Source organism: Pagrus pagrus (genome assembly GCF_965226575.1).
Source record: "Pagrus pagrus genome assembly, chromosome: 22".
NCBI classification, from domain to species: domain Eukaryota; kingdom Metazoa; phylum Chordata; class Actinopteri; order Spariformes; family Sparidae; genus Pagrus; species Pagrus pagrus.
Genome location: NC_140204.1, coordinates 20,728,436 through 20,755,983, shown reverse-complemented (window position 1 = coordinate 20,755,983; position 27,548 = coordinate 20,728,436). Strand labels below are relative to the sequence as shown.

General features: G+C 40.7%; 1 protein-coding gene across 3 annotated transcripts in view; it reads left to right on the top strand.

Moving 5' to 3' along the window:
* The window catches only part of afap1 (actin filament associated protein 1), a 90,907-nt gene that overhangs the window by 47,191 nt on the left and 16,168 nt on the right, over positions 1 to 27,548 (top strand). For all 3 annotated transcript variants that reach the window (XM_084344886.1, XM_084344885.1, XM_084344887.1), the window contains exons 2-7: positions 2,696 to 2,824; positions 3,627 to 3,709; positions 18,907 to 19,015; positions 19,301 to 19,512; positions 19,646 to 19,825; positions 26,160 to 26,246. In XM_084344886.1, coding sequence (XP_084201012.1) covers positions 2,696 to 2,824; positions 3,627 to 3,709; positions 18,907 to 19,015; positions 19,301 to 19,512; positions 19,646 to 19,825; positions 26,160 to 26,246 — 800 coding nt within the window. The remainder of the gene's footprint in view (positions 1 to 2,695; positions 2,825 to 3,626; positions 3,710 to 18,906; positions 19,016 to 19,300; positions 19,513 to 19,645; positions 19,826 to 26,159; positions 26,247 to 27,548) is intronic.

Here is a 27,548-nt window from a genome sequence, read left to right as displayed (position 1 = left end):
CTCCATCATGTGCCAGCTAGCAGCAGTCTCACCTGTTGCTGGTTAAGCGTAGATACCTGTGTGATAGGAGGAGTGAATTGTGATCAGATCTGGTATTTGGACATGTTTTGATGGAGAAATAAAAGGTTTGTTGCATAATCATACCTGGTACTGCCAAAAGAGACAAACTGGTGTGTTCTAATCCCCAACCTCAGTCCAGGTTAGTTTTAGGATGCTGGGACATTTAGCGCTTGTGTCCACTAAGTACCTCCTGTGATTCTAGCCCAAATGTTGACTGAGCTGATTTTGTATGGTTATGCAAAAGCCATGAACACATCATGGTTGACTTCGCGAGAGGTGAAGGCTTCTCTTCTCTCTTCTTCCGTGGAACTTCAGTGAGGAACGAACCTCAATTTATGACTACATATTAAAACTGCACATTCTTCCAAAATAAAAAGAGCTTCATGACTATTTGACTCTGAAATAAGATCAAAGATTGTCTCTCCTAACTTAAGCGCACACAGCAGTTTACATATTAAACAAAAGGCCTCTTTGGATCATATGCCACTAGTGTGTGCTGCCTTTGAGGAACCGAGTTTTGGATTTCCACGTGTCAATGACAGTTGTTGACAGATGTTTCTTTCTGGTAGTGTTTTTGGTAGTTTTTCATGACCATGAGTCCCTCATCATTTTGTTGCAAAATTTCAGGTGCCTTTATAAAACTGTAGCGTTAACCTGCACTAATGCACATGTGGCAACACACAGTTTTAGTTTCAGTGTGGATTAATGTACTTTGATACAAAACATTGAAAAAACATTGATTTTTTAAACCATAATCGTAACCACGGGGAAAAAGTTGCCACAAAATTGCATAAAATTTCATTTTTCTATTAAAACGTGAATATAATGAAGCTTGTGTACTGTCTGTTAAGTACAGCAACATCTAAGTTGATTTTAATGTGGAGGACGTGAGGCTATGTGGGCACTAGAGTGGTGCATGTGTCAAGTTGCTGTCAGAGAGGAGAGCGATAAAACACAGCTAGCACTGGAGCATCGATACTGACGAAGATTAGCATTGAAACAGTTTCAAATATTCAGTATTGATATGTATTGACATTTCGATACTTTTGGCCCCTTCAATCTGCAGCTGATGTTGTCACCTTCGATACGATCACATGTTGACAGCAAGCATGAATTCCACCTAAACTGTCCAGGACCCTCAGTGTGATAGAGGTGCTTGTTATCTGATTGCCTTTGCATTGCTGTGCAGAGCATGGCAGCGCCGTGTCACGCTCCCGAACTCAATGCAATGCCATCCATATCAAAACAAGCCCTCACATATGAGTTTGTGGACATGGAATATGGAAAATACTGCACACAAATACCTCGACTTCTCGCTAGATTTGGTTTCCCCTCTGATTGTTTTGCTCTGTATGGGGAGGCCAGGGTGTACTTTCCACCAGCAGCTATAATTCTGCAGCAGCGTGTCAGTCACTTGAGTTGCCAGGTCTGACAATGCCGAGCAACTATCAGCCTGCTGGGTCTCTACGCTAGAATGAGGCTCAGGTTTGCTTTATGATTGATTGACTGACTGAAAGCTCTGTTTTCCATCACTACCTGGCTGCCCACTTATCTGTTGCATAACTGTGTTTTGCTTTTGTTCCGTTTCTGTTTAATGTTGGACTACAGTCCAAAAAGGCTATGCAAACTGCTTTAACTCAAACATACAGTGCATTAGGATTGATTAATAGACATTATTTCCGTGTTTTACCAGAGGATTGATGTACCTAATATACTAGCACCTTGTTCTCAGCTCTTGTTATATACTGGTTGTTAACACAGATCTAAAGAATAATTCTGGTTTATTACAACCATAAATATTAACATGGAACTTAATATCAATATTAGATTATTACTAGATGTGAGCATGTATATCTTCTTGGATTTTGGATATGATTCTATCATGATTGAGGCTTAAGTGTGGTCTTTTCCTGGTTTTAAAGGCTGCATTACGGTAAAATGATGTCATTTTCTGAACTTACCAGACTGTTCTACTTGTTCTAATACTCGCCTTTACCCAATTAGTCATTAAATCCATGATACTGATGACTGTTAATCATTTATTTCTTATCTATATCTTATCTATATCTACATCATCTATATATTATTATCGCAATATTGATATCAAGGTATTCGGTGTGCGTCTGAAAACTCAGATCGGAGGAGCATGTAACCTCACCCAGTATCACAGTTTACAGACTGACTTCCTGGTACAACTTCAACCTAGCATAGATGCGTTGACTCAAGGCTTTCAATTTAATAACTTTGGACTTAGTCAGGCACACAACTTGACTTTTAGTGACTTAACTCCGACTTGAGCCTCTTTACTTGGAATGACTTGATATCCTCCTCAGGGCTAAAGATGAAAAGTTCTGTTCTAAAATGATGAACAGAGATTAAAATGTTCCTTTTCCTAAAACTGAAATACTGACAGCAGCCAGTCAAGTTTATTTTACTGCGATAAAGGTATGTTTGTCAGTGCCAATTGGCAGACAGAGGGATTATTATCTACCTATAATCTATGTAGCCTGTTGGTTTGTTCCCAGTCTGTCTCCAGCTGTTCGTAAGTTCTCTGTTGCTGTTGTGTTTATGGTGACAGATGTAATAAAGTGTCTGTACTCATAATGACACGACCATGTGTGTGTTTGTGCTGCAGCCATGGAGGAGCTGGTGTGTGAGCTTCGTCTGTTCCTTGACCTGCTGGACAGGGAGTATCTGAGCGCCGGGGTTCGAGAGAGGAAGATGCACATCTCCAACATCCTTCACAGGGTCCTCTCAGATAAAGGTGAGATTAAAGCCACACTGCACCATAAACCTCTTCAGAACACTTTGGAGTTATCTGGAGCTGTGAAGTCCACGATGAGACACCTGGCATTACCTGTGTGCAGTGATATTTTGCAGCCCTTGACTGGTCGATTCAGAACTCTCACATACAGACAAAGTAGAGCAGTTTGAATAGATGAGAGTAGTGAGAGTCAGTGTAGATAATACTTAGAAAACTTTAGCTAAAAGATATATAGTTCCATTATAAAAACACCCAGGCAGTTATTACTATAACAATTAGTTTGCTACTATTACTATTTTGATAATTGATTCATCGTTTCAGTCACTTGTTTGAGCTTGTTCAGTGTGATGATTTGCTACCCTTGCTACTTTTTTATATGTGAAAGAAAGAGGAATATATTTGGTTTTTGGAATGATAGTCGGCTAGAACAAGGAATATGAAGACAATGTTTTCTGACATAGACAAAATGAATGAATCAAGCAAACAATCAGCATGTTAATCTATAATTGTAATAGTCATATAGGTTACAGCCCAAAAACCCAGAAACCGATTTGATTTGTATATTTTTTTATACACTAACGGAAGAGAAAAGTCCTCATTGGGACCTCCTGATGGTGAAGATACCTTTTTAATGTCAAGAAGTCAAAGTGGAGCCAAAATTGAAGCTTTTTCCCAGTCATAGTCACTGAAATTTTAAATATGTAATACTTCAAAGCTCCTCCTCATCATGCCCGCTGTGTACTGTATGTGTAGTATAGTCAAGAACTTTCTTTCATTTTCTGTCACTTGTTGTCCTTTCTAGAACCTTCATTCAAGTCAGAGATCCACAGTGGTCTGCCGGCCCCGCCTCAGATGCCCCTCCCTGAGATCCCTCACCCCTGGCTGGTAAGACTTCACAGTGACTACTACCAAAGCTGAAGAGTTACATTCAACACAGGCGACATTTTGTCCAAACAGGGAACTGTGAAAATCTGCAAAACTTTCTTTATCCCTGGACTAAGAGAAAAATACAGTTCTCAAATATGACTTCAACAAACTGACATTTTCTTCCTCAGTACCAATACTGGTACTTAAACTCAGTGTATCTGACAATAGTGAGTACTGACCTGATACCAGTGCCATGATCAGAACGACTCCTCAGCTGCTTGAAACCTGTAAAAGATAGGGGTATTTTACAAGAACAGTTTATCTTTCTCCTGGTGACTTTTTGCAGGTTTGGATTGGAAGTATTCACCAAAGCAGTAAAAGCACCCTTCAGTGATTCAACAATAAACAGCAAAAGACAGAAATTCACTTAGTTACAAAGTTTGGTTTTTCAAACCTCTTACCAAACAATAAAGGATATCTGGCAATGTCATCAGCTCTTTTCAGTTCAGTTCTTCTGCCATGACCTTCTCCTCAAAGAAATGAATAAAGGCTCTCTGAAACACCTCCGCCAATGTCAGAGTTACCTCTGGTACCAGTCAATTGATCATCTTTCGTACACACGATAGGTGTCTGGAAGTGCAGCCTCAGGCTACTGGTAAGTTAGCTGTGTGCTCTCTGATGTGTTTTCTTAGTCCTTTGGGCTCCATCTGGATGCACACAAGCCAGCGCACACTGGGGGTATCATCAGTACTGCCTTTGAGTGTGATGATTGAAACTGAATGCAATTTTTGAGCCTTTTTTTTATTATCCAAACTGAAAGTTGCAAACTTTTAATAATGTTGTCAACAGTTCCAAATTCACAGTAAAGGCCTACAACTGTCTTCCCATTTATCATGAAGGTGGTGTGAAATTATGATTGGCATCAAGAAGTTAATGCATCAAAATAATCTTACTGCAGCAAATCAGTGAAGCAGAAAATACTTGGTTATATATCAGTGTAGATCGGTCACTTCTAGCTGGTCCTCAGTCTGACTCATAATTTTATTCAATCCGTAACATGTTGATGCGAAAAATGTATCAATCAATACCAAAACATTTGCAACACTGAGCCCTGGACTAAAGTAGTACATTTCTAAAAATGAACTACTTCAGGTTTTATAAGACAAGTTCAAATTAAAACACACCTCAGAGCTTTTTAGTTTCATGCATGTCAGATTTAGTATTGCACTGTGACATTGATGCCATGTGTGATTGGATTGAGGGTGTTTTTACAGCCTCTTGTTAAGCAGTAGGAAGGCTCCTCATTTACAGTATGTCATATATGGTTTCAGTATATTTCCCTGTCGCACACAGAGCCTTACATCACTCTGGCACGGAAGAGTGCAACATCTTACAATGACAGTTGTGTTTTTGTGTGTACGTGTGTGTGTAAGTGATATAGTGGGACTGATATGAGGAGCATGCTTGTATAAAGAGACCCAGCATGAGGAATAATGAGGAGTGTGTGAGTGTGTCTGTGTGTGTGTGTGTGTGTGTGTGTGTGTGTGTGTGTGTGTGTGTGTGTGTGTGTGTGTGTCGTTAGTGTCGGAGCAGATGCCTGTGATGGAAAGCAGGTGGCTATGGTGGCTCGCAAAGCCCTCTCACCATAACAATAAGCCACAACACCTTGTTCTACATCCTCTCATACACACACGCACACACATGAGAACACACTGAGGCACGGGGCCTTGCAGTGCAGTTTGTAATTAGAACCAGTCCACAGCCTCAGCCTCCTCCAGTGACCCCAGTGTGTGTCTGGAAATCACAGCCGAGGTTTTCCCGGAAAACTAGAGAGAGGAGGAGTGATACCTCTGCCTCTGTTCCTGTCTTTGTAGCAACTTTGGTAGCGTTTTGGACTTGTGGATGACATATTTGTTACTGTCACTGGTGCATTCAGATCATTTTTCACATTCTTACTTCCCACTTATATGCAGTTTAATGCCTGTCTGATATCCCTGTGTTGGTGTTGTTCCACAACCATCATTGCAATTGACCAATCATGCTGTTGTGAAGTCATACTTTGCAATGTTATTTCTGGAACATCATAATTAATGTTGCTCCAGGACCATGATTTAAAGTTACAAAACAGCAACAAATTCCACACAAGGGGCAAGCTGTCCTGACTGACTGGTTAAAGTGTAGGACTCACATTGGAGTGGATGGAGATGGGGGTTCTGATCCCGATTGGAATAAAAGTATTTTATTGTTCACTTATTATTTTTTACCTTAGGTTCACTAATATTAACTATAATATTTACTTTTTAGTTTCTTTTACTGTCGCTGTTTGATTAGGCTTAGGGAACAAAAAGATTTAGTTAGGTTAAAGCAAGAAATATTCTTGGTTAGGTGTAGGAAAACATGGTTTGGGTTTAAATAGACCTTTCATAATGTCAAGGATAACTTCTCCCATGTGCATATTTTTCCGCTCTTTTTCCCTGAGTCGCAAAGCTATGGCTTTACAAAAATGTGATTGGTCAGTTTCAATGATGCCAGTCAGTCAGTCATTGACTTCTGAGCGCTGTAGCATCAGTACATAGGGTAGAGAATTAGAAAAACAAAAACGATTCATTGCAGAAGACACACTCAAAATCTGTTTAGTTAGGTTTCAATGCATCAAATGCAGTTAATTTGCAGAATAGGATTTTTTTTAATAGGAATGCTGTTGGGAGTTGCTGTTGATGAGTGAGTGCAATAAATAGACAAGAGAGATCTGTTGGAAGAATGGAGAGTATGGAGGAGGAAGAGACGGCCTTGGCCACGGTCTGTCTGTGACCCATCAAGGCTCAGCGCTGAGCCAAACCAACACTCTGCAAGACTGAGAGCCTGCGGCTTTCGAAAGCTACATCAATGCTCTGTCAACCCCAAAGCCTTTGGCAGCCATTTTGATTACTCACTGTTATATAAGGAATAATTAGTCAGAGTAGTCTTGTGGATTTACAATGCAACTGTAATTGTTTGGTGTTGTGACAGCTGTACGGCTTGTGTATTAAACACAAAAGAGGAAGTAATCAAATCATACGGACCTCCGTGATGTGTTAATGTGGAATTATACATTTTGTCACACAAACAGAGCTTCACCTTGTGACAAACCTTTAAATGTATGGTGCACTCTATTAAAAGGGCATTAGCTGTTGCAGTGAATGATACACCTAAACTGTGAGGTGAACTTGTCTGAATGTCTGCACTGCTAAAAAATAAGCAAACACACGTGTGATACTTTACAATCTATTTAGAAAACAGCTAAAATCGTATAACTCAGTATGGATTTTGGCTAACATCACTGTTAACCAATTCAGAATTGGTGGCAATACAACAAATTCTAGTACCCTACTGCTTGGCTAACATAAACAATAATGAATAGATAATTGTAACATGGATCTGCCTGGTCCGCTTAAACAAATGGTAATACCCAGCTTCTGTTTTCATATCCAACTTTTTTGCTGAATTAATTCTTATAAATGAAAACATGTGGTTTAATGTCATTTTATCACTAAGCTGAAGCTGAAAAAAAAATCAATTAATGCTCTAATGAACCACTTTTGCCTTTGTGTATTAGCTCCTTCAAGCTAATACAGCTGAGCCTGTTGTTTCAGCATTTACATTATTGCAAAACATCCATTGTATTCTTTGTCAGTGTCCCTCAGAACAGTCAGTGTATCTAATAGTGCATGATAGTCACATGTGTGACACTCATTAGACACAGCTTTAACAAAACATAGATAGAAAGATGATGTGTTTCAACTTTGTTGCTCAGACTTGTTTCCCAAGGGCAGACTTGTTATTGACTCTATTGACCTCTCTCTCTCTCTCTCTCTCTCACACACACACACACACACACACACACACAAACACACACACACACACACACACACATGCACACACTATGAAGTGGAAGGCCACAGGGTGGTTCAAAGCAGACCAGTTTGAGCTTGATAAAATAGGGCCCTTTGGCTGTCTATTTGATTAGTGGATATCCTGCTGGGTCTCCTGATCCCTAATGACATTAGTATTTTTTTGTGTGTGTGTTTGAGGGTCATTAAGAAGTCACTGCAAAGCAAAATTGAAGTTATGACTAAAAACAAAAAAAAATGTTTACATATACTCGGTAGTAAAGATGCAATTTGCCCTGGTTAAAAAACAGCCGTTTGTTCTGTTTTTCAGTCCAGCACATTCTCCTGTAAGGTGCTTCAGTTTTTGGACCACGAAAACTCAATTTTGGGCCAGGCGTTTCATTCTGTGACACTACTCTTGGCCGCTTGAGTATTTTTATGTGTTACCATTTCTTTATAGAGAAACACTTCTACTTTGTAAGGAATGTATTTCCTTTGTCGCAGAAAACACAGGACAGCAGAGTATTGTATTATTATTTTCATTATTGATGAAGCTGTTAATTAATCGGACACTCATACTGTACAAGTACACAGAGAAGCAAGATCTTTTCAAGTCAGTTTGATCCTCTCCACATCCCGCACCTCATAAATCACTTGAGTGATCTAAGGAAGAAGATCTCTGCACCATTTTACAGTGTGTTACATGCCACACACACACAAGGCCTGGCTCCAATTAGATCATAATTATCACTAAGTTTCACAAAATCTCGCTTAAGTCTTGTTGGACTAGAAGAATTTCTTTCTCTTTCTGTCTCTTTTGATACCAGAAATTTATGCAACACTAATATTTCTCTTTATCTGTGGCATGAAATACATTCCTGTCATCAACAGTCTTACTGCCTCAACCACATGAACAGTTTCCATCCAACTGTCGAATAATTTGAACAAAAGTTCTGAACAATTAGATGTAAATCAAGTGTGTTTCCATTAAGCTGCATTGAAGCAAAACAATCAACATCCAGATGGGTAATGGAACTGCGTCACTTAAGAATTTTTTAGTTTTTTACAAATCCTTGGGTGATACCTGCCTCTATTAAGACATGCTTTTTGAACTACCTTTGAGTGTGGAAGACCTAAAAACACTTTTGCCTTACAAAGTGATTGGACTACACTTCATAAGAAGTAGTTTACTTCAACTTTTGCCATGGCCTTAACCTGCTTTATACTGTAGTAGAAGGAAACTGGACCAGGCATTTGCCATCCATCAGATAACTTCTTAGACTGTAATTCTTGGTCTCCAGTTGGTGAAAGAGCATGCAATGATTCAGTATTATTCTTATAATTCATTAATTGTTTGGTCTTTAAAATGAAACATAGTGACAACTAGTCTATTAGATGTTCTGCCCACCTAAAGTCTTCAAATTGTTTGTTTTGTCTGGTCAATAGTCCTGAAAAGAAGCAAATCCTTGCATTTACAGTAAGAGGCTGCAACCAGCAAATGTTTGGAATTAATGCTATTTGCTTTAGCGCTAATGGTTTCCACAACAGTTGCATTTAAGTAAGTATTTAAGTCACATGATCTGTTGCATCCTATGTGCTGTGCATGGTGTAACGGCGGCTCTGCTAGAGGAGAATGTGGACAGGTCCTCTTGTTGAGACACAAATGATTTCCATCTGTGTTGATGTTGGAGAGTGTGCCACCCCCCAACCCTCTCCCCTGCCCCTCTTCCTCCCCTCCTCCCTCGTCTTTCCCCAGGCAGGCTCTCCCTCGCTATGCAAGTTTACCAGCGTTCAGAGGCATGTTCATGTGATGGATACACTGTATACACACAAGCCGGGTGCTTTATCCATAGCAGTCTGGGTCCCATTTGGAATTAATTTCCTCCCGTTCTCATTTTGAATGAGGCAACCTCCTCCTCCTCTGCATTTTGAAGATAAATATGTGTCTCAGCCCAAACTGTGAATTCAAACATAACCAGTACTGTACATTCAAAGGCTGAATGCACTCCTGTGTACTGTATTACTTGTGGTTTGGAGTCCTCTTTCTTCTTTGAACACACCATCTTCTTATTTCTCAGCCACGGCAAGTCAGTGCCATGTTGGTGGCCGTAGACCAGCAGCTTTGTATTTGGAATAAATGTGGGCCTGCTGTATTTTGCCAAGCCAAATGTTTTCTAGCCTGAAGGGGAAACACATTGTAGCAAGTAAATATGTCACTGCAATGTATCATGCTAGGGATTACAGGCACAGCCAGAGCTGGTTCTCAATCACACAGTTTCAGTGGAATCAGCCCTGTATTTGTAGTCTTTAGAAATGACTTGCCTTTGTAAGTTCGTTGCATGACATGGTCTCCATTTGGTGCCGATGGATCTGTTTTCATATTTTACTTAATTCCTCAGTGGGGTTCCCCTACTTTGTGGCTTGGTCCACCACAGCAAAGCATTCAGTGACATCAGCTGTATTGCGTCATTGAACTGAGACAGGAAATAAAGTTGTTTAACAGATGATATTGAAAGGCGTCACATTTTGTCACTGGGGTAATCAAACAAGTGGCAAATTGCAGATTGATTAAGTTTTAACTGCAATGAGCAGTGAGCAGTAGAACTTAACTAAGTGATACATGCCCACAGCATGGTTAATCCTGAAGTCCAGAACTGTTTCAGCCTACTTATAACACTCCGGAAAAAGTCCCTGCTGAGAAACTGGGCCACGAATGGAAAACCTATTTCACAACTTTTTTCCTCCACTCAAGTGCTTTTGAAGGCGCTTTACAATGCCAGGATTTCTTTTTTTCTTGATACATCATGTGATCAAAGTGACTTAATAAAAGCACTGAGGGAAAACTCAACTGAACTGAAATACAGTTTACTGTTCAACCAAATGAAATCTAGAGGTGGTTGATAGACAAAATAAACTGACCTTTTGGTGACAGTTTGACATTCTTAGCCCATTTTAGCTCATCACCATGTAACTAGCTAAATAATCTATACAAAAATAAGTACCGAAGACAAGACTGTCACAATGAAACAAACCTGAATGTAATTCAAACTTTCTACTTAAGATTGGTGAGCAAGCAGTGCGTCCCTGAGAAAGCTTTTCCCACTCTGTGCCCAGCACAAACTAAAGAGAACATATCTTTGGTTTTCTCTTACTGCCTATTGGGATGATAGGATGCAAATCACCAATGATTATTCAAGCAAGAGACTGTAGAACAAAAAGATGTACCATCCATCCAAATCTAGATACACTGCTTGCTGCTTGTACCGGAAACCAGAACAATCCAAAGGGCTGGAACTGTCTGTTCATGATTGTTAAAATGAATGTTAAAATGTTACAGCTTGTTAGTTAGTTGCATTGTGGGTAATGAAAGAAGATGAAGACTTCATGAAATAACTAGAATGGCACTCAGTAGAGCACATACCTCCACCAAGGACCAGCAGTCCCCTTTGGTTCAATCAAATTATTGAAGTTATACAGTACTTGTTTGTATTCAATGCTGACTGGTAAAACAGCAAAGGCAAAAAACCAATGTCGTCATTGGCGTAAATGTTGACCCATAAGTAACAAGTAGTATAATAGACTGGTTCTATTCCAGATATGGACCTACTTTATAACACAGGGCTTCTTTCCAGGGAAAACAGGGCCACCCCACCTTTGCAACGCTTTTCCAAAGTGGTGGACCACCAGCTTCTGCGGGCTCCCACCAACTCCTGCTGACCCACATTTACACCTCATTGTGAGGTGAGAGAAATGCAGGAAACACCCAACCCAATCTCACTCTCCAGTTATTTTTTCAGTGCAGCCGGCAAGCTGGCACATCCGCCAGTAACAGCACTCTGGTGAATGCACCTGTCCCGCAAAATTCACACTTAACACGCCAGCCTGAGGCAGGAAGGAGGCGAAGTAATTGAGGGGAAGTGAGGAATGAAGTTTAAAATGGGAGTTGTGTGAAAGTTTTTGTTTTGTCGGAGGTAACACTAGCATGGGCGTTTCATGTATAAACAGAGAGGTGGAACACTTAGATGAGTATCGCAGAGGTTGGCAAGTCTTGAGCTTGGACAAGGCCTTGAGTCCTGCAGAGACAAGATGTTTGGAGAGATTGTATGTACAGTATTTGTGTGTTAGCCTATCTTAGTCTAGCTTTTCTTTTTTTTTTCGTTCCTTCCCATTCTAATACTTTCTATGTTGCCCAATGCTTTTGAATGTATACTACTGTGTCAGAGTGTGCAGTGTAAAATGAGGCTTTTATGAAAAGATAGTGTTTGTTGACTGATCAGCTGACATCAGCATATTCGTCTCCAATACAATGAGGCTTTCAGTAGTGCTGCTGGACAGATGCCACTGTTTCAACCACTATAAAATGTTTACTGCAGTTTGTTGTCACAGAGTGTCCTTGTATGTCTAAATGTCTGTGTATGAATAGCCAACAACATGCAATTGATTTATCCCATTATATGCTTCATCAGAGCTTTTTACATACAAAGAGGGTGCACCCTAACTTGGACTAACACAGTGCATCAATATTACTATAAAGTAAGACCCAAGGAAGCTCAGTGTCGAATTTAGTGTAATGTCATTGAGCATGTTCTATTTTAATAAATATTGAATGCACAGCGAACAACACTGCAGCAGCAGGGACGTGGCTTCAGCACTCTGGCTTCACAGCTCTGCAGACTGAAGCTGGGCTCTCATGTAGTCCCTCTCAAGTGATCTCTTGGGGAAGAAGATGTAAACAAAATGGAGATTAGTGTGGTGCAACAACTTGCTGTAGTTACGCCTTGCAGAAGGTTAAGTCTGAGTGCGTGAGGGGATGTATTGAACAGACGGTGCACTAATTTAAAATTAATGAAATAAACTTCAGTGGTTACAATATACCATGAAAACATACTGTTAAGTATAAATACTGTCGCTCTAAAATGTCCCTTCTTCCATTGGAGAGCCATTAAAAGCTGAAATATGTCATTATTACTCCATGTTGTACAATCTAGCTCTCTCAAGGTTATCCCGGGACAAAGTCGGGACGCGTTGGGTCAACCCTGTGGCTGATGGGTAGCTAGCGCCACAGCATTTAGCTTTCTGTGCTTTCATCTTCTCTTGCAGTCTGGCATCAATTTATAACTCATTGCCTGAGTTTGACCTCATGCTTCGGCTTTGAAGAATGTATGGGGGAAGGTAGGGGTGTGCACATGGGTATCTGTCCACATTTCATCCCATCTGGCTTTTTATGCCTTTCTGTGTTACTGCAGGTTTCTAAAAGTTTGACAAGGATCATACAAAATGTTTTTAAGAAGTGCACACCCAAACAAGTCAAACAATAGATGCTGGACAGAGGCAGAAGTAACAAGTACAAAAACTGAGTCTGCACACTATATAAAACATTTCATTAACATTTATTACCTTGATATGTGACATTTCGGGCTCGAGCCATTCTTCAGATAAGAAGGGTTAGGGTTTGAATAACCTTACGATATCCCTCATCTTAGATAGTGTGCAGATTTTTGTATGAAAACCTGCAAATACTGCAACAGCTAATACCAAAGGTTTCACTTTGGTTAATGCTCATTGACACGAGACAAGAATGAAAACACACATGCATGAATAAATATGGGTGGCAGTAACTGGAAATGAGAGAAGCAGCCAGGACCAGAAAAGTGAAGGAGTAACACTCACCCCTTCCTCAAATAACTCTAGGTGACCTTGAGCATGGCACTTAACCTCCAGTTGTACAAGTAGAGTGGCGAGCAAAGGCCAACAGTAGAAGGCTGTGGTTGCACTTTGCAGCTCCCAGATGTGAACATGTATAACTTTGACGCAGGGTGGTGCTGGAAAAGAAAAATAGGCCTCAACAAAACCCTCCTCAAGATAAAAAAGCTTCAAGCAAAGGTCTTTCACTGATGAAGATACTAATAATACTTAAAGCTAGCGTATGATTATCAGTTTTAAATGTTGTAACTTTTGGCCAATTTATTATTGCACTAAAAACTACAATACACATGTGGCACAAAGCAGAGCTGCAGCAATTATAAACACCTCACCATAGTTGATGAATTATTCCAAAACTGAACAAGAATCCAAAAGTAAAGTTAGAGTTAAACGACAAAGTGTATTGTGGAGTTTCTAATTGGGCTTCTGCTCCCCATTAGCCAAGCACACAACCTAATTTTAAACTTGCATTTGGTTTTTTTGGAGCGACTGATTTTGAAGCCATCACTTTCATCTCCATTGAGTAAAATCCCATGGGCTATGAATGTGCATTTTCAGCGGTGCAACTGGTAAACTGAGCATGCTTGTTGTCAAAGAAATGGATCCAAATTTTGGAATGTTCATTGCTGCTTTGGCAATATATGTTGCTTTCCCTTCAACAGATAAAATAGGCTATTACAATTACGTGTAACCAATCAGACAACATTGAGCACGGCCCTGGAGACAGAGAGAGGGTACATCAGAGCCACTCTAACCCAAACCTTTTTTTTTTTTTGGCTGATCTGAATAATGATCTGATCCATGACTGAAACCGTGATACAATCTGAATGGTGAGATTTGTGTTCAGTTGCAACCCTACAGTCATCTTTTATCTTGATGATTCAAACAAGATATTTTCAGGCCCAGCGAGACCTTGGAAGTGCTCAAACTACCAGTCACCTAACATTGTATATGACCAAATAATAAAAAATGCAGCTTTAGTGAGGTGTTTGCACCCTTTTAGATACATCCCATGTCATTTGCTAAGGTCAATGTAACAAATAAAACAGCATTTAAAAACAATCTTTTCCATATGTAAAGTCCCCTTAGTGACATGATCATTCACCAGTTTGTCACCTCTTATGCTGCAGATATTCACTGTGAAATAAATTAAAGCTCTGTTGGTGCCAGCTGCAACCATATGTGCTTGTTCATAGGGTAATTTGCCAAGAATGACTGGAAATGCAGTTTTCCTTTTCCAAAGGGAGTGGCTTTCCTGTGTCCACTCAGTTTACCCATTCCAACGTCCCATTGGCACCATGGCAGAAACATTTATTCAGGTCCAGTCCTCCTACGCAGGGCAAAAACTGATACTTGGCATAAATGTTTGGATGTGAGTTTCAAGCCAGGGCTGAAGGAGCAGACAAACCTCCCACTCAAAGTATCCAAACCAAGGTCAGGACTCCTTAACCGCCACCTAATTATACATTATGACTGTGGAATTCTGACATTTCTGATATGCATCCATGCACATGACCTGTACGTGCTGCTTTTCTCATAGTTGCAGCAATGTTTCCTGAAATGTATTTTTGTCAGGGAGGAACACCATTTAGACCATGACAGGACATAAAAACCTCATTGAAGCTCTGAATGTCATTGTTTCAGGAGGGTTAAGAGTTTCATAGAGTACGGAACGTAATATGGATTCACAATGTTAAGTGCATTTTTTTGATACTTTTTATTTGATGATAAATTCTTCCTAGTCTGAATTTAAGTCAATTGGCAATACGTGAGGGAAAAACTGGTATGTGGGCCTTGAGTTCCTTTTGTATTTTTCTTTTGGGCCATAATATCCTGTTATGTTCAGGATTGTCTTCATATTTTGGCCATGGTTCCCCAGCATAATTACACTTGTATCTAATCTAATCTAATTTGAAGTGGATGAAGAAAACTGATTTAGAAGATTAACCAGGGAGCCCGGAGAGGATTCTGCCTTAAGAAGATAGTGAGTTTCTGTTTTGGAGTCTGGACTGCAAAGAAATACAGCCCTCAGTGTGGTGGGGTTTATGCAGTGTGTGTTTATGGTCAGCAGTGGGTCGGTATGTATTGTGACTGTAAGTCACTCCTGTAAGTTTAAGTGTGACGCAGTGTAATTGATCTTGTGTGATCTGGCCAAGCTGTTGTTTCGGGGGGGAAATGAAAGCCAAGGAAAAGTTGAATTGTGTGTTGCTCAAATGCGTGTGTGTATACAAGTGTGTTTGTATGCAGTGTTTTAAAACACACTCTCCTGACCCAAGTGCCTCTAAGCTTTGAGTCACCACATAGCAGAGCAATGGGATCACAATCTCTGGAGTGTAATGTAATGTATTCTGCTGCGCTCAGGGAAAAATGCTTACCCAAACAGTCGGCCTCCGCTTGATTATTAATGATATTGTTGCCTAAAATTCCTGGAAAGGAAGTCATTGTGATGTGAGATATAAAGCTGCAGACCTCATTTCAACATTCTCTAACAATACAAACAAGTCTGTTTTCACATCCACTTCTCAACTCTGATATTTCGCCTTATTGTTTGACCATCGAGGCTGAGTGCCTTTGTTCTTTTTGCTTCCCTGCCTTTCTTTCCTTCTGTCTTCCCCTCCAGGGGATTTTTTTTTCTTTGTAGGGCTGGGGTAGGGAGGAGATCGCTGGCTGCGCTGGAGTTTAGCAGGGCAGCGTATCCCTGCCAAGAAATGAGTTCACCGAACCGCTGTTTCCCCCAAAGGAGATGTGATAAGGTTTCTGCTAGAGGCTTGAAAAAAGAGAAACGGGCACGAAGAGCATGAAGAGAAGGATTACGGAGGGGAGGAGATGTATTTACTGAGAGAAAAGACAAAAGAAGAAGAAAGTTAACTTTGCATTGTGCACAGTGAACAAAGAATGCCTTGGATGACAGTTTTGTTTGGTTAATTATGCAGTCTTTAAATGCTTTCTTAAAAATCCCAAGGTGAAGGATGGGTTATAAGTAACTCGTTCAGATGGATCTTTTTGAGCACCACTGAAACAGGCCAGATAAAGATGGAGGAAAGGAAAACTATGACATCTGGTGTAAGAAAGAATATGAATGGGAAAGTGGAAGAGAACAGAAAGAGAAAAAAGCCAGGTCATGGAGTTTTAAACTTGTTTAATGGACTCTTGGATAGATAATGTCTTAGGTCTGGTATTTATCAGTATTTCTCTTTCATCTACAGTAAATGTCCTTTTTAGGGCTCGACTCCAACTTCTCACTAAATGGTGAAGAGTTGGCTCAAATATTAACAAATGACCCACTACATCATGTTTTCAATGATTACCAGATCTAGGATTCGCATCAGATGGTACTCACTAATAGATACCAGCCACCTAAATAGGCCAGCATTATTCCCTGAGAAATAAACGAAAATACTGAACGCCCTATCTGTCACTGTTAAAGAAAGTGATAAGAACTTCCTGGATCTGTCTCTTTATCTGAATCCACAGCAAAAGTTAGCGTGGTCTATTCTGGGTCGAGGCCCATTCTCTAAACCAGGTTTCATGGAAATCTGTTCAGTAGTTTTTGTGTAATCCTGCTGACAAACCAACAGACAGACATGGGCGAACACATATGACGGTTCAAACTAAATTCAGCGGTTCTCTTTTATTACAGCAGCGCCATAATTATGGCAGAATGACTGTTCTGTTGGACTGTCCACTGTCACAGCACAGTGACACATACTTTCTGCACTTTGAAGAAGTTAGCCATCGAGGCTGCGTGTCAGCCAAATCGTTTTATGAATGTTCCACGTTGCTACAGCTATGGGTGCTGACACCACTGCAGAGCTGACGCCTGATTGGGTCAGCTGTAGCTAATGGCCCATAGCACATAGAGTTTCATAACAGTCATGGAGTTTCTCCCCATTATAACCAGCGGAAAATTGGTGCTGCCACCAGTAAATAAAATAGAAAGAGAAATCAAAGGGATTTTCCGTAAGAGGAAAATATTCTGCAGCCCTCGCAGCTTGGTCATGGTCTTTGTAAAAGGGCTTTCAGTATGTGGCCTTATAAGGTTTTTACAGTTTGACAACATTTCATGCACTTTGAGGTTGTTTGGTACTGCCCTGTACGTTTAAGAACGAGGCTCCAGATGACATATTGCTTTCAACGGTCCATGCGACAGAGTTTGAATGAGATTTTAAATCAGTTTTTATCGAGGAGCATACACTGCTAACTAGCGACAACTAGTTAAAATTGTGCATGTAAAGCGAGGTCAAAAATCACTCACTCGCTCATTCAATTTACATTTACTTGTTCAAGAAAAGCATGACATAAAAACTATGTGACTCCCGGTTCTACAGTGGTGAAAGGTCAGGCTTAGCACATAGAAACACATTTCTCATTCTCTGCCAGTTTATCAGATTTGATGTTTATAGCCACACTTGTGTTGTTTCTAAGAGCTGAACGTCAGAGTAACAGTGCACAGTGCTGGCCAAGATGAATCACGTCAGGCTGTGCAGTTGATCCACCCTCTAACAACTGGATTTGTTGGACTGTGTGGTGCCAGAGAGAAGGTGTCTCATTTCTTTCCATCTTCTCCCCTCCTGAGTCCTATCATGAGCTCTGCAGTATGGAATATCATAAATCCCGTGACATCAACACCTTTGATAATAGTCTTTATGATTTTTTTTTTTTTTTTCTCATCGTTGTTTCTTTTAAGGGTTATCAAATCTCCCTTAAATTCTGTTCCATCTATTGTTAAATGGCCATAACAAGACTTCAGGTTAGGTTTCTTTAACCAACAACTCTTTTGGCCACCCACTTGTTTTCTCTGGTTCAGACTCCTTTAAAATTATTGTCTTCTCTTCCTTATAAGCATTTTTTGTTTCTCAGTCTCCTCTGTTCTCTTGTCATATTGTTTCTGTCTGACAGTGAAAATGCTTCTAATGTCTATGCACACTTGAAAGGCTTTTTATGAGTGCTGCCCTGATGAAAGTATAACTTCTCTTATGTTCAAACAATGGCAGTTTGAAGCAGCTCCTGTTCAGTTATCTGAGGAGGGAGGCTTGTGGGAACATTCTGATGGATATGTTTACAAAAGGAAAAGTTCACCCAACAGTGAAAATTCAGTCACAGCAAAACAGTTTTGCAGCATTTTCTACATAAACAACTGAAGTAGATGGGGACTTGTTTTAAAATGTTTAAAAAAATAAAAAAAACTGTCATAAAATGTCTCCATACAGCTTGTCTATTGTAATCACATGCTCTGGAAGCCCTGAGATCCCAAATTGATTTGAGCAGACATTTACAGCCTCTACGAGCAGTCAAGCTTGTGCAACCACTTCAGACTGTGTGCATGCTAACACTTTTAGCTTTTTAGCTACAGTGAAGATTCCAACCTAAAAATGGTATAAATAACGTCTTCAAGCTGTCTTAAAATACTTTGAAGGTTAAAAACACTACAACACTAAACTGAAATGGTAAAGCACACCATCACTTGGCAAAGATAGATAGAAGGTTGGCACTTAAATGTGCCTGAATTGAAATGCAAGAATTGCAGGAAGTGAACGATAATCACTGAAAGCAGTGAAAGTGTTGTTTAAAACTAGTGATGGAAATAGTGGTGATACTTCATAATCTAACTCCTCAATAATCAGTGGAATCTTCTCTCTGCAGCCTCCAAACAGTGGCCCTCCTCCACTGCCCAGTTCCTCTCTACCAGAAGGCTACTACGAGGAAGCGGTTCCTTTAAGTCCTGGAAAGGCTCCTGAATACATCACCTCCAGTGAGTGACAGACTGATGTACAGTTCAGTGAAATAATGCACTACATACAGTACATGCAGTAGTAAAGTAGAGGAAATTGTGGCACCCCGGTAGCTCAGTTGGTAGAGCATGTGCCACAGTGGCCCAGGGTTCGAATCCAACATGTGGCCCTTTGCTGAAAGAGTAAATTATTAGCTTTTTTCAAATTTTCATGTTTACTTGTAATTTAATGACTAGAAAATAAAAGTTAGTATTTGAAAAAATACAATAGACCATTTCCTTCTGCCATCTGCACCTTCCTCTCAGACTATGACTCGGACGCCATGAGCAGCTCCTATGAGTCGTATGACGAGGAAGAGGAGGATGGGAAGGGCCAGAAGATGCGTCACCAGTGGCCATCTGAAGAGGCTTCCATGGATCTGGTGAAGGACGCTCGGATCTGTGCATTCCTGCTGCGCAAGAAGCGCTTCGGCCAGTGGACCAAACTCCTCTGTGTCATCAAGGACAACAAACTGCTGGTGAGGGACAATACTGCGTATGCATTCATGTGTGCAAATACTGACATAACACTTCTTAGTCCCATGATGATTATGACAGCAGCATCATGTGTAGTACCTCCAGTTTGAACTTGCCCCTTTTCTCTCCCTCTAGTGTTACAAATCCTCCAAAGACCACACCCCCCAGATGGAACTAACCCTGTCAGGGTGCAGCATCACTCACATCCCCAAAGACGGCAAGAAGAAGAAGCACGAACTAAAGATCGTCCACCAGGGGGCGGACGCCCTGGTGCTGGCTGTGCAAAGCAAAGAACAGGCCGAGGAGTGGCTTAAGGTAACACAATGAACCCCATAGCCACTGTTACATACTTGACATATTTCCGCCATGTTGCATTCATGATGAAAAGAGCAGTTTGAGCAGAGTTGTGGTTCCATGCTGCAAGATAGAAATCAAATAGTTGAGCTAGAGAGTTCCTTGTTGAACTTGGAAACAGCAATTGACAAAACTATCCAATTGCTACATGAAACTGCTCACAACAAGCTCTGATGACTATCTTGAGTGACTCAGGTCATGATTCCTGGAAAGAGACATAGATGTTGAGCTTTTTAAATAATTTTATTGGCGCACCACAAGCAGGGTGCCATGTAGTTCCAGTATTAGAGAGAAGGCCGATCTCTCCAAAACTCACACTCACACACAACTCACACCAAAATAATCGAGATAGATAAGGAGAACTACTGGCAAGAGCAAAAATATGTATTTTGATTTTGGGGTGAACTGTCCCTTTAATATTTATATTATTTCTTTTCTAAAGCAGCCCTTTTTGGAAGTATGTCACAGGCACGATTGCTTAACAAGGAGGAGACTCATCTAAAATGACTTGAACCACAGCCTCAGGTGGCTCAGTGAAGGCTGCTGTACACCAGCAGTGCTCATCAAAGATCATTGTAGCACACTAAAGATTGATTTGAAGTTGTGGGATTGGCCTGAAAGTGTTAACTCTGATGCACTGTAACTTTCGCCTCACTGCTTGTACAGTATTAGTATAAAGAATAAAGGGTGTAGTGCTCAGTATGCAAATAATTTGGCTTTTGTTCTTCAAGATAGACCTTTTCCTGCTATTGTATGAGCGGTTTGTTATGAACAGGTGGTGGTTTCACTCCGATGTTTGGTTTGTAGTCCTCTGATCCCTCGTCTCTCTGTCTCTCACACATTCCTTCTCTGCCTCTGTCATCCCCCTGTCTTCTCTTTCACCCTCTGATCTTGCCGTCTGGCCGCTCGACAAGTCTGCAAAACAAACCCACCCTGCAGACATCAAATAGGCTCCGGTACTTTCTGCTTTTCAACCCCTGCGTACGTTTGTTGTTCGTGCGCTGCCAGCACCTCCGGGCTCTTTCTATTTCAATCGCAGGAGGAAAGACGTGTCTCATCTGGTCTTTGGATTTAAAAGAAACCTCCTCACCTCTGGTCTCCTTTGCTCTCACGAGAATCTCCTGGAACCCCTTATTTGTGCTTGACGACGTATTGTGCACTATTTTAAGATCCCTCCATGTCCATTTGTGCAGTGGTATTTTTGTAATCATTTTTGCCTGATAGAATCTGCCAATTGAATTCCCAGTTGCTACAGTTTTACCAACAGGCTTTTGGACCCGTTCTTTTCATTACTCACCGAAGGTCTTGTTAAAACTGGAGCAAGTTTGCCCGGCAGACCATTGATGGAAACACCAGTCTTATTATTTGCAGTGTTTCTTTTTCTATTGCATGTTTATGGCTGTCCGGAAACAGAGATCAAAACAGTTTTTGTGTTTTCCTTCTTGATTCAATTACCCGTTCTGCGTGGCAATTAATCGTTGTTTATTGATTGGCTGAGGCAGGTAACCTCGTTGGGGCTGAGGTATCTCTGCAGGCGGTCACAGCCAGACCTGTGAAAATACACAAATCTTTGCACCACTCAAACTTTGGTAAAGACTGCTCTAATTGTTGCTTGGAGAGACTGTTTCTCTCTGCATATTTAGTCAGGTGGCTGAGTATTGGAAACATATTGAGCTGATAACACTGTGGCTGCAATCAGCAGTCATCACATCCAGTTGGCCGTGGCTCTGCGTTCACACCCTTCTCTGCAAAACTGGATTTTAAGTCCATATGCTGTATTCGTGTCATCAGCAGCAGGGCTCGACTCCCTTGCCTGCTCTGTGCTCCCTCCAGCCTCAGGGTGTGTAGAAGCGGCATCCAGCCAGAAAGATTAGCCTGTCTTTGTGTCTGTGTTTGGATATTGTGTTGCTAGGACCACTGGGTATTTAGCAGTCACTCATTTATTCATTATTCCCCCCCATTTTTTCTTGTGTCTCTTGACCTCTTTTTCTTCAGCTTTCCTATTTTTGTCCACCCCTCTGGAACTCGTCTTTTACCCAAAGACATACAACTTCAATAACAGTCATTCTTGCATTTCAAATTACCGATTTGTATAATGGAAACAAAGATTTCTTATGACATTTCCCACCCATGTTGAACCAGCCGGCCAACAGTGTGTCCTACTGACAAAAGTGTAGGCATGTAAAATCATATTTAGCAAATGGAGATGAGGGACAGAAAGAAGAGGCGAAGAAAAGGAAGGGAAGCGGAAGCAATGTGTGATGAGGAATGAAGAGGACTAAGAAGGAGAAAGAAAGTAATAAAAGCACAAGAAGAAGAAATGGGGAAGGGATAGCGAGGAGTACCCGTGGGTTTCCAAAGTCTGCTAGTTACAGTAATGATTCTCCCAGACGCTGTCTGCTAACGATGTGTTTATGGAACACACATGTCCATATTGTGTCCTTACTTCATTCTCCTAAACCTTTCCAGTCCCTTTTTTTTTTTTTTTTAAATAAATGCATTTCTCCCCCTTTGCCCCCTCTCTGTCTTCTTTTGCCTCACCCCCCTTTTGCCTCCTGCTACACAATGACCTGATTTTCTCTAAGTGATGTTATATCTTAACTCCTAACTTTTCTCTAACTCTTTGTTGGTTTTCTGCACTAACTTTGGGGAAAGTAAGTTGTATGTTTACTGTATTCACAGCTTATCTGCTTAAGTGTGCTTTCAAACGCTGCCTTGACAGTCCAACCCCTGGTGCATTATTGCTGCAAACTGCAAACTGTTAAACAGTGCATGGCCTTAATGTCTATGTCACCATAATCATATTTGTTTATTTAATGTTCATTGTTATGGGCAGGTACACCTGTCAGCCACAACATTAAATCCACCGATAGCTGAAGTAAAAAACATTTATTTATTTCACTGCTGTTGGTTTCTTGGATCCTGGCATTTATGTGGATGCCACTTGAAATTAATCACCTACCCAAACACTGTTGCACACAAAGTGCTATCCCTCATGGCAACTGCACTCCCCGGGAAAAATGCCCCTCCACCGAGGTGGAGCATTCTTCCCCGACTAGGGCTGGGCGATATGGCCTATAAATAATATTGGGATATTTTAAGGCTATATCGCGATACATGAGATATATCTCGATATTTTGAAACCTCCTCTAAATCACTGTATAAATGTTAAATTCAACCCTTTGATTGGAACCCTATTGGAAAGATTTGCCTGCAAAAAGGGGAAAATCCCAATCATGTTAAAGTTAGCAAACTTTTTATTTTGAACCAGGCAGCTGCACTCATAAGCTTTTAACACATTAAAGTAAATAATGGCGTGGTAGGCCTTCCTACTGTGGCCTAGTTCTCAAATCATGAAATACTATATAATAATAATAAAAAAATTAAATAAAAATGATTATTATTTTCCCACATCGCAAGGTGCAGCTGATGGCCAAAACACTGCAGTCTTGTCCACTCATTCAGGCTCATAGCTTTGATTATATTAGTCCTGTTATCTGCAGTGATGCACACTTGACGAGACTCTGACAGGTTTCATGACATAAGAGCATCTTGTAGCCCTTATGCAATGAGCTGTCCTGTATGATCATCAGGAAAAAAGCTTGTTTGGAGGCATGAATTTTTCAACTCCAAGTTGTTGGGGGACGTGTGCTGTCTGCTGTGAGAAGGCATTAGAAGAGAGTGAGATAAGCGAAACTCCAAAGCGGATTACATGCCCATGCTGCACGTCACATTTTTCTAACAGTTTTTGAACTCGAATGCCAGGACCCAAAGTTTTCCGGTAGAACATTTGCTTGCAAAGATGATCGATGTCACCTGTAAGTGGTTTTAATGTCATGGATTATTGTTGTGTAAATCAATAATCAGTGCCATATATCAAAGCATTTATAGCCTAAGCCAATTCACAGTCGATGTCACCTGTAAGTGGTTTTAATGTCATGGATTATTGTTGTGTAAATCAATAATCAATGCAATATATCAAAGCATTTATAGCCTAAGCCAATTCACAATGCCTCTCCCTTGATGAGCCTTTGAAATATACAAAAACTCAGCAAGAAAATACATAAAGCTCAGCACAAACACAAATAATGTACTAAAAACAAACAATGACACCTTAGAATTACTAAAAAATAACTCAATGAGAAACACCAGATTAGTTGTGACCATATCTGTGGTCCCTCTTTAAATCATTTTTAACTTTACCATTTAACTTTTAACATTAGAGTTAAACATATTGACCCCCTGTCCAAGTGAAGATTTATAAAAGGGGATTCTCCATTACTCAGACAGAAACCCTGAGAGACATCACTGTGTCACTGAGCACTGTGGAAGTCTGATTATTCAGGTTAATTTAGGATTATTTGGGTTTTTTTGGACATGATGGACTTGGGTCACTGTTGGTGGTGCTGACTTGTTAAATGTCTTTGAAGAGGCAGTGGAATAATTGTATAATCACAGGGACAGGACACCCTGATGCCTTAGAAGTTATGTTCCAACCACAAACCAAAACATTTCAGATTTGCGTCTGGCTGAGGACATATTTTACGCGGCATTCCCCATCTCAGTCCCCCCTTATTTTCATTATCCTCATCTGGACTGTTGGCTAACTAATAAAGGAATAAAATGCCCCAAAATAGAATAATAAAAATCCAACAATACCCATTCATCCCCCAAAGAAAGACAATAGCTAAAAACATTCAATCTTCAGTTTAATTTTCCTTTGAACATTATAATAAATAGTGCCGCTGTTCTGCAGTTCTTTAGCATTCTGCAGCACAAACCACATAAACATGTACCCAAAATTCACGAGGAATGGAACAAATAAAGACAAAATTACAATAATTTCAAAAAGACCCTCAGCTTTCATGCATCAGTGGTGTATGCAGAGTGCAGCCAAAGGCAAATGGTTTGAGTATAGAGCATGGAGCCTGAATTTAGATCATTTCCATAAAAATGATGGTGACCTCCAGGAACAAGCCCCGTTACATGCTGTCACATGACAGAAGTTCTCAATATTGGTTGTTTATAAAGACTGAATCTGAATTTTTTTGATGTTTTGCCAAACATAAGTGAATAAAGGGATAAAATGCTTTTTAAACTACACAGATTTGCTGAAAAATCAGTGTATGTTAGATTCAAGTTAATTTTATAGCATGCAAGATGAGAAATGTGCGGTCCAGGGATGTGAATATGTATAAAGACAACTTCAGGAACTGAACCATGCAGTAGCAGCTTATCAATCACCAGCCTATTCCCTTATTGAAAATGTTTCATCACCCAAAACTACCGCACACAGTCCCACTTTAAGTTTGATTTGTAGTACATCATCAGACCTACGTAACACCCCAGTCTGGCAACATCGCTCACCATTGGAAGATAGACATGATGTTGCTGTCTGCCCCACTCTGCGGCCTCTGAGCTGCTCTTTGAGCCAAACCCATGGAGCCACAGTCTGTCATTTCCCCCGCAAAACCCAATTATGCTCCCTCCGAGCCAAAACCAATGACCTGAGGAGTTCTGCACGGCCAGAGATGGTTCAGAATGCTTGCGGAGAAGACGGGGGTGTGGGGTGGGGGTGGGTGGGTGCAGTCAGAGAGTGCATTATCCATCCTGCACACACAGTGGTTCGAAATGAATTCTCATTTCCAACTGCCCATCGCTCATCTACACACACCCCTGTCACCACCGCATGCCTAGGATTGCCAGATCTGACGGTAGGTTGCCAGGTCTGGAGTCCAACAAGGTCACGGTAATGCACACTGGCGCCGAGTCCAGAGCCCTGCAGATCTCATTCACCCCTTCTGGACCTTATTGCATAATGATTCCATGGACGTAGTAAAACTGTTTGGTGTCTAATGTGTGTAGCAGACACCCCACCTCTACACCAACTCCTACCACACATGCATGCACGCTCTCTACCCCCTGTAGTTTCTCCACTGCATGGGCTGTATTGCCTTATGATCCCTTGGCTGCCTTTCAGTAGCATGATGGGATATGAGAGAGGAGGGAGTTCACCGTACATGTGGCCCGCATTACCCTAGGCATGCTTTCTAGGCTGAAAGAATGAGCTGTTTAATTATGTGGCAATGGTGTGAGGAAATATTTTTAAAAAGGGATCCACCCATGTGTTATGATCACGGTTAGGACCTAACATTCCACCGGCCCAGTCAGACACGGCAGGGTATGGATTGAACTCCCTTGGCGGTGATAGGGATGTGTGTCAGTGTGGACTTTCCATTTGTTAATGTGAACTGCAGCCTCATTAGCTAATGCTTTACTTCCTTATGTTTTCCAGGTGATGAGAGAGGTGTGTGTGAATGGCAGTGTAGACTTCGATGGAGCTGGATCTGGATCCCCAGTGCACAAAACGGAACTGGAAAAGGTAAACACCTGCGCCTCAGATGGAATCGCAATTGTTTTTTCCCAACATTTTGGTGCTTATTAAATTGATATTTTAAGCTCGTAAGCTTAAAAGTTCTGAATCAAAACTTTTTATTTGGAGCAATAATTTGAGCAAAAGTAATAAGTTACACCTGATAATTTATGCTTTCTGTCCCCACCCTTTTATGAGTATCATCGGAGTAAAATGTGTTAATATCTGTACTTGTGATGAAAGAAAATCCTCCTTGGATAGCTGACTGAAGAAAGAAAAAATATTGTTCTGTAAAACTTTCTCAAAAACGTTGATGTGAAGCTTAGTTCTGACGCTGTTCTGCCATAATTCTTTAACCCAAATCAACTGTTGCTCAGCTCCACCCACTTCCTTTTTAAGCACCATGTCGTCTGGTTTAAGCCCCGTCCGTTCCAAGTACAGATACAGATCACTAAGTTGATTGCTCAGATGCAGAGAATGGTTGGTGTTTCACCATCATAAATATAAGGCCAATATTCACTCTCTTTTAGCTCTGTTTTGGCCTCCAATGAGCTGAAAGACACTAAAATGCTCTAAAAAAGAGTTGTGGGGAACAACAGAGTTGGTGATATTTCTCGTGGGTTTATCACTATGAGTGACAACTTTCACATTATACATAGCCATTTAATCAATTGTTAATATGAAAATACTACTTAGTGCAGTTTTAAACAAACCTCAACTCACAAATGTTGAAGCAAAACCCAAAATAGATCCAATAAGTGATTAAAAAGAATAGATTTGATAAGCGAAAGTGATGCTAGTTTCAGATTTAAAGTAATGCCATCATATCCCAACCCAATTTTGTACTAAAAGTAGAGAGTGGACACTCATACTCATACTCAGTTTGTATATGCAAGTGCAGTATCTGTCATTAACTATAACTGGTGTATGATATGAGTCTTTAGTGGGTTGGGTGGTACTGGGTGCTGAGGTGTTGTGCAGTCTGATGTCTAATGGTATGAACAAGCCCCCCGAGCACTTTGAGGCACGTGGCTGGATGGGTCTGTGGCTGAACGTGCTCCTGAGCCACCTCAGTTCGGCATTATTCCTCACTAGTAAAGTATTGTTAATTCTTGTGAATAGAGACAATAGAGGGTGTTTACTTTTTGTCTCCCTCATATGCCAGTGATGGCTTGATTGGACCTAATTGTCCTGGGTTGAACTAGCTGTAACGGACGAACACTTGCAAATATACCTCCAATCCATAAGGGCCTCTCTTCTTGGCATAATCAGAAACAATCACACTGGGTAGTAAACGCTGTTTGCCACACT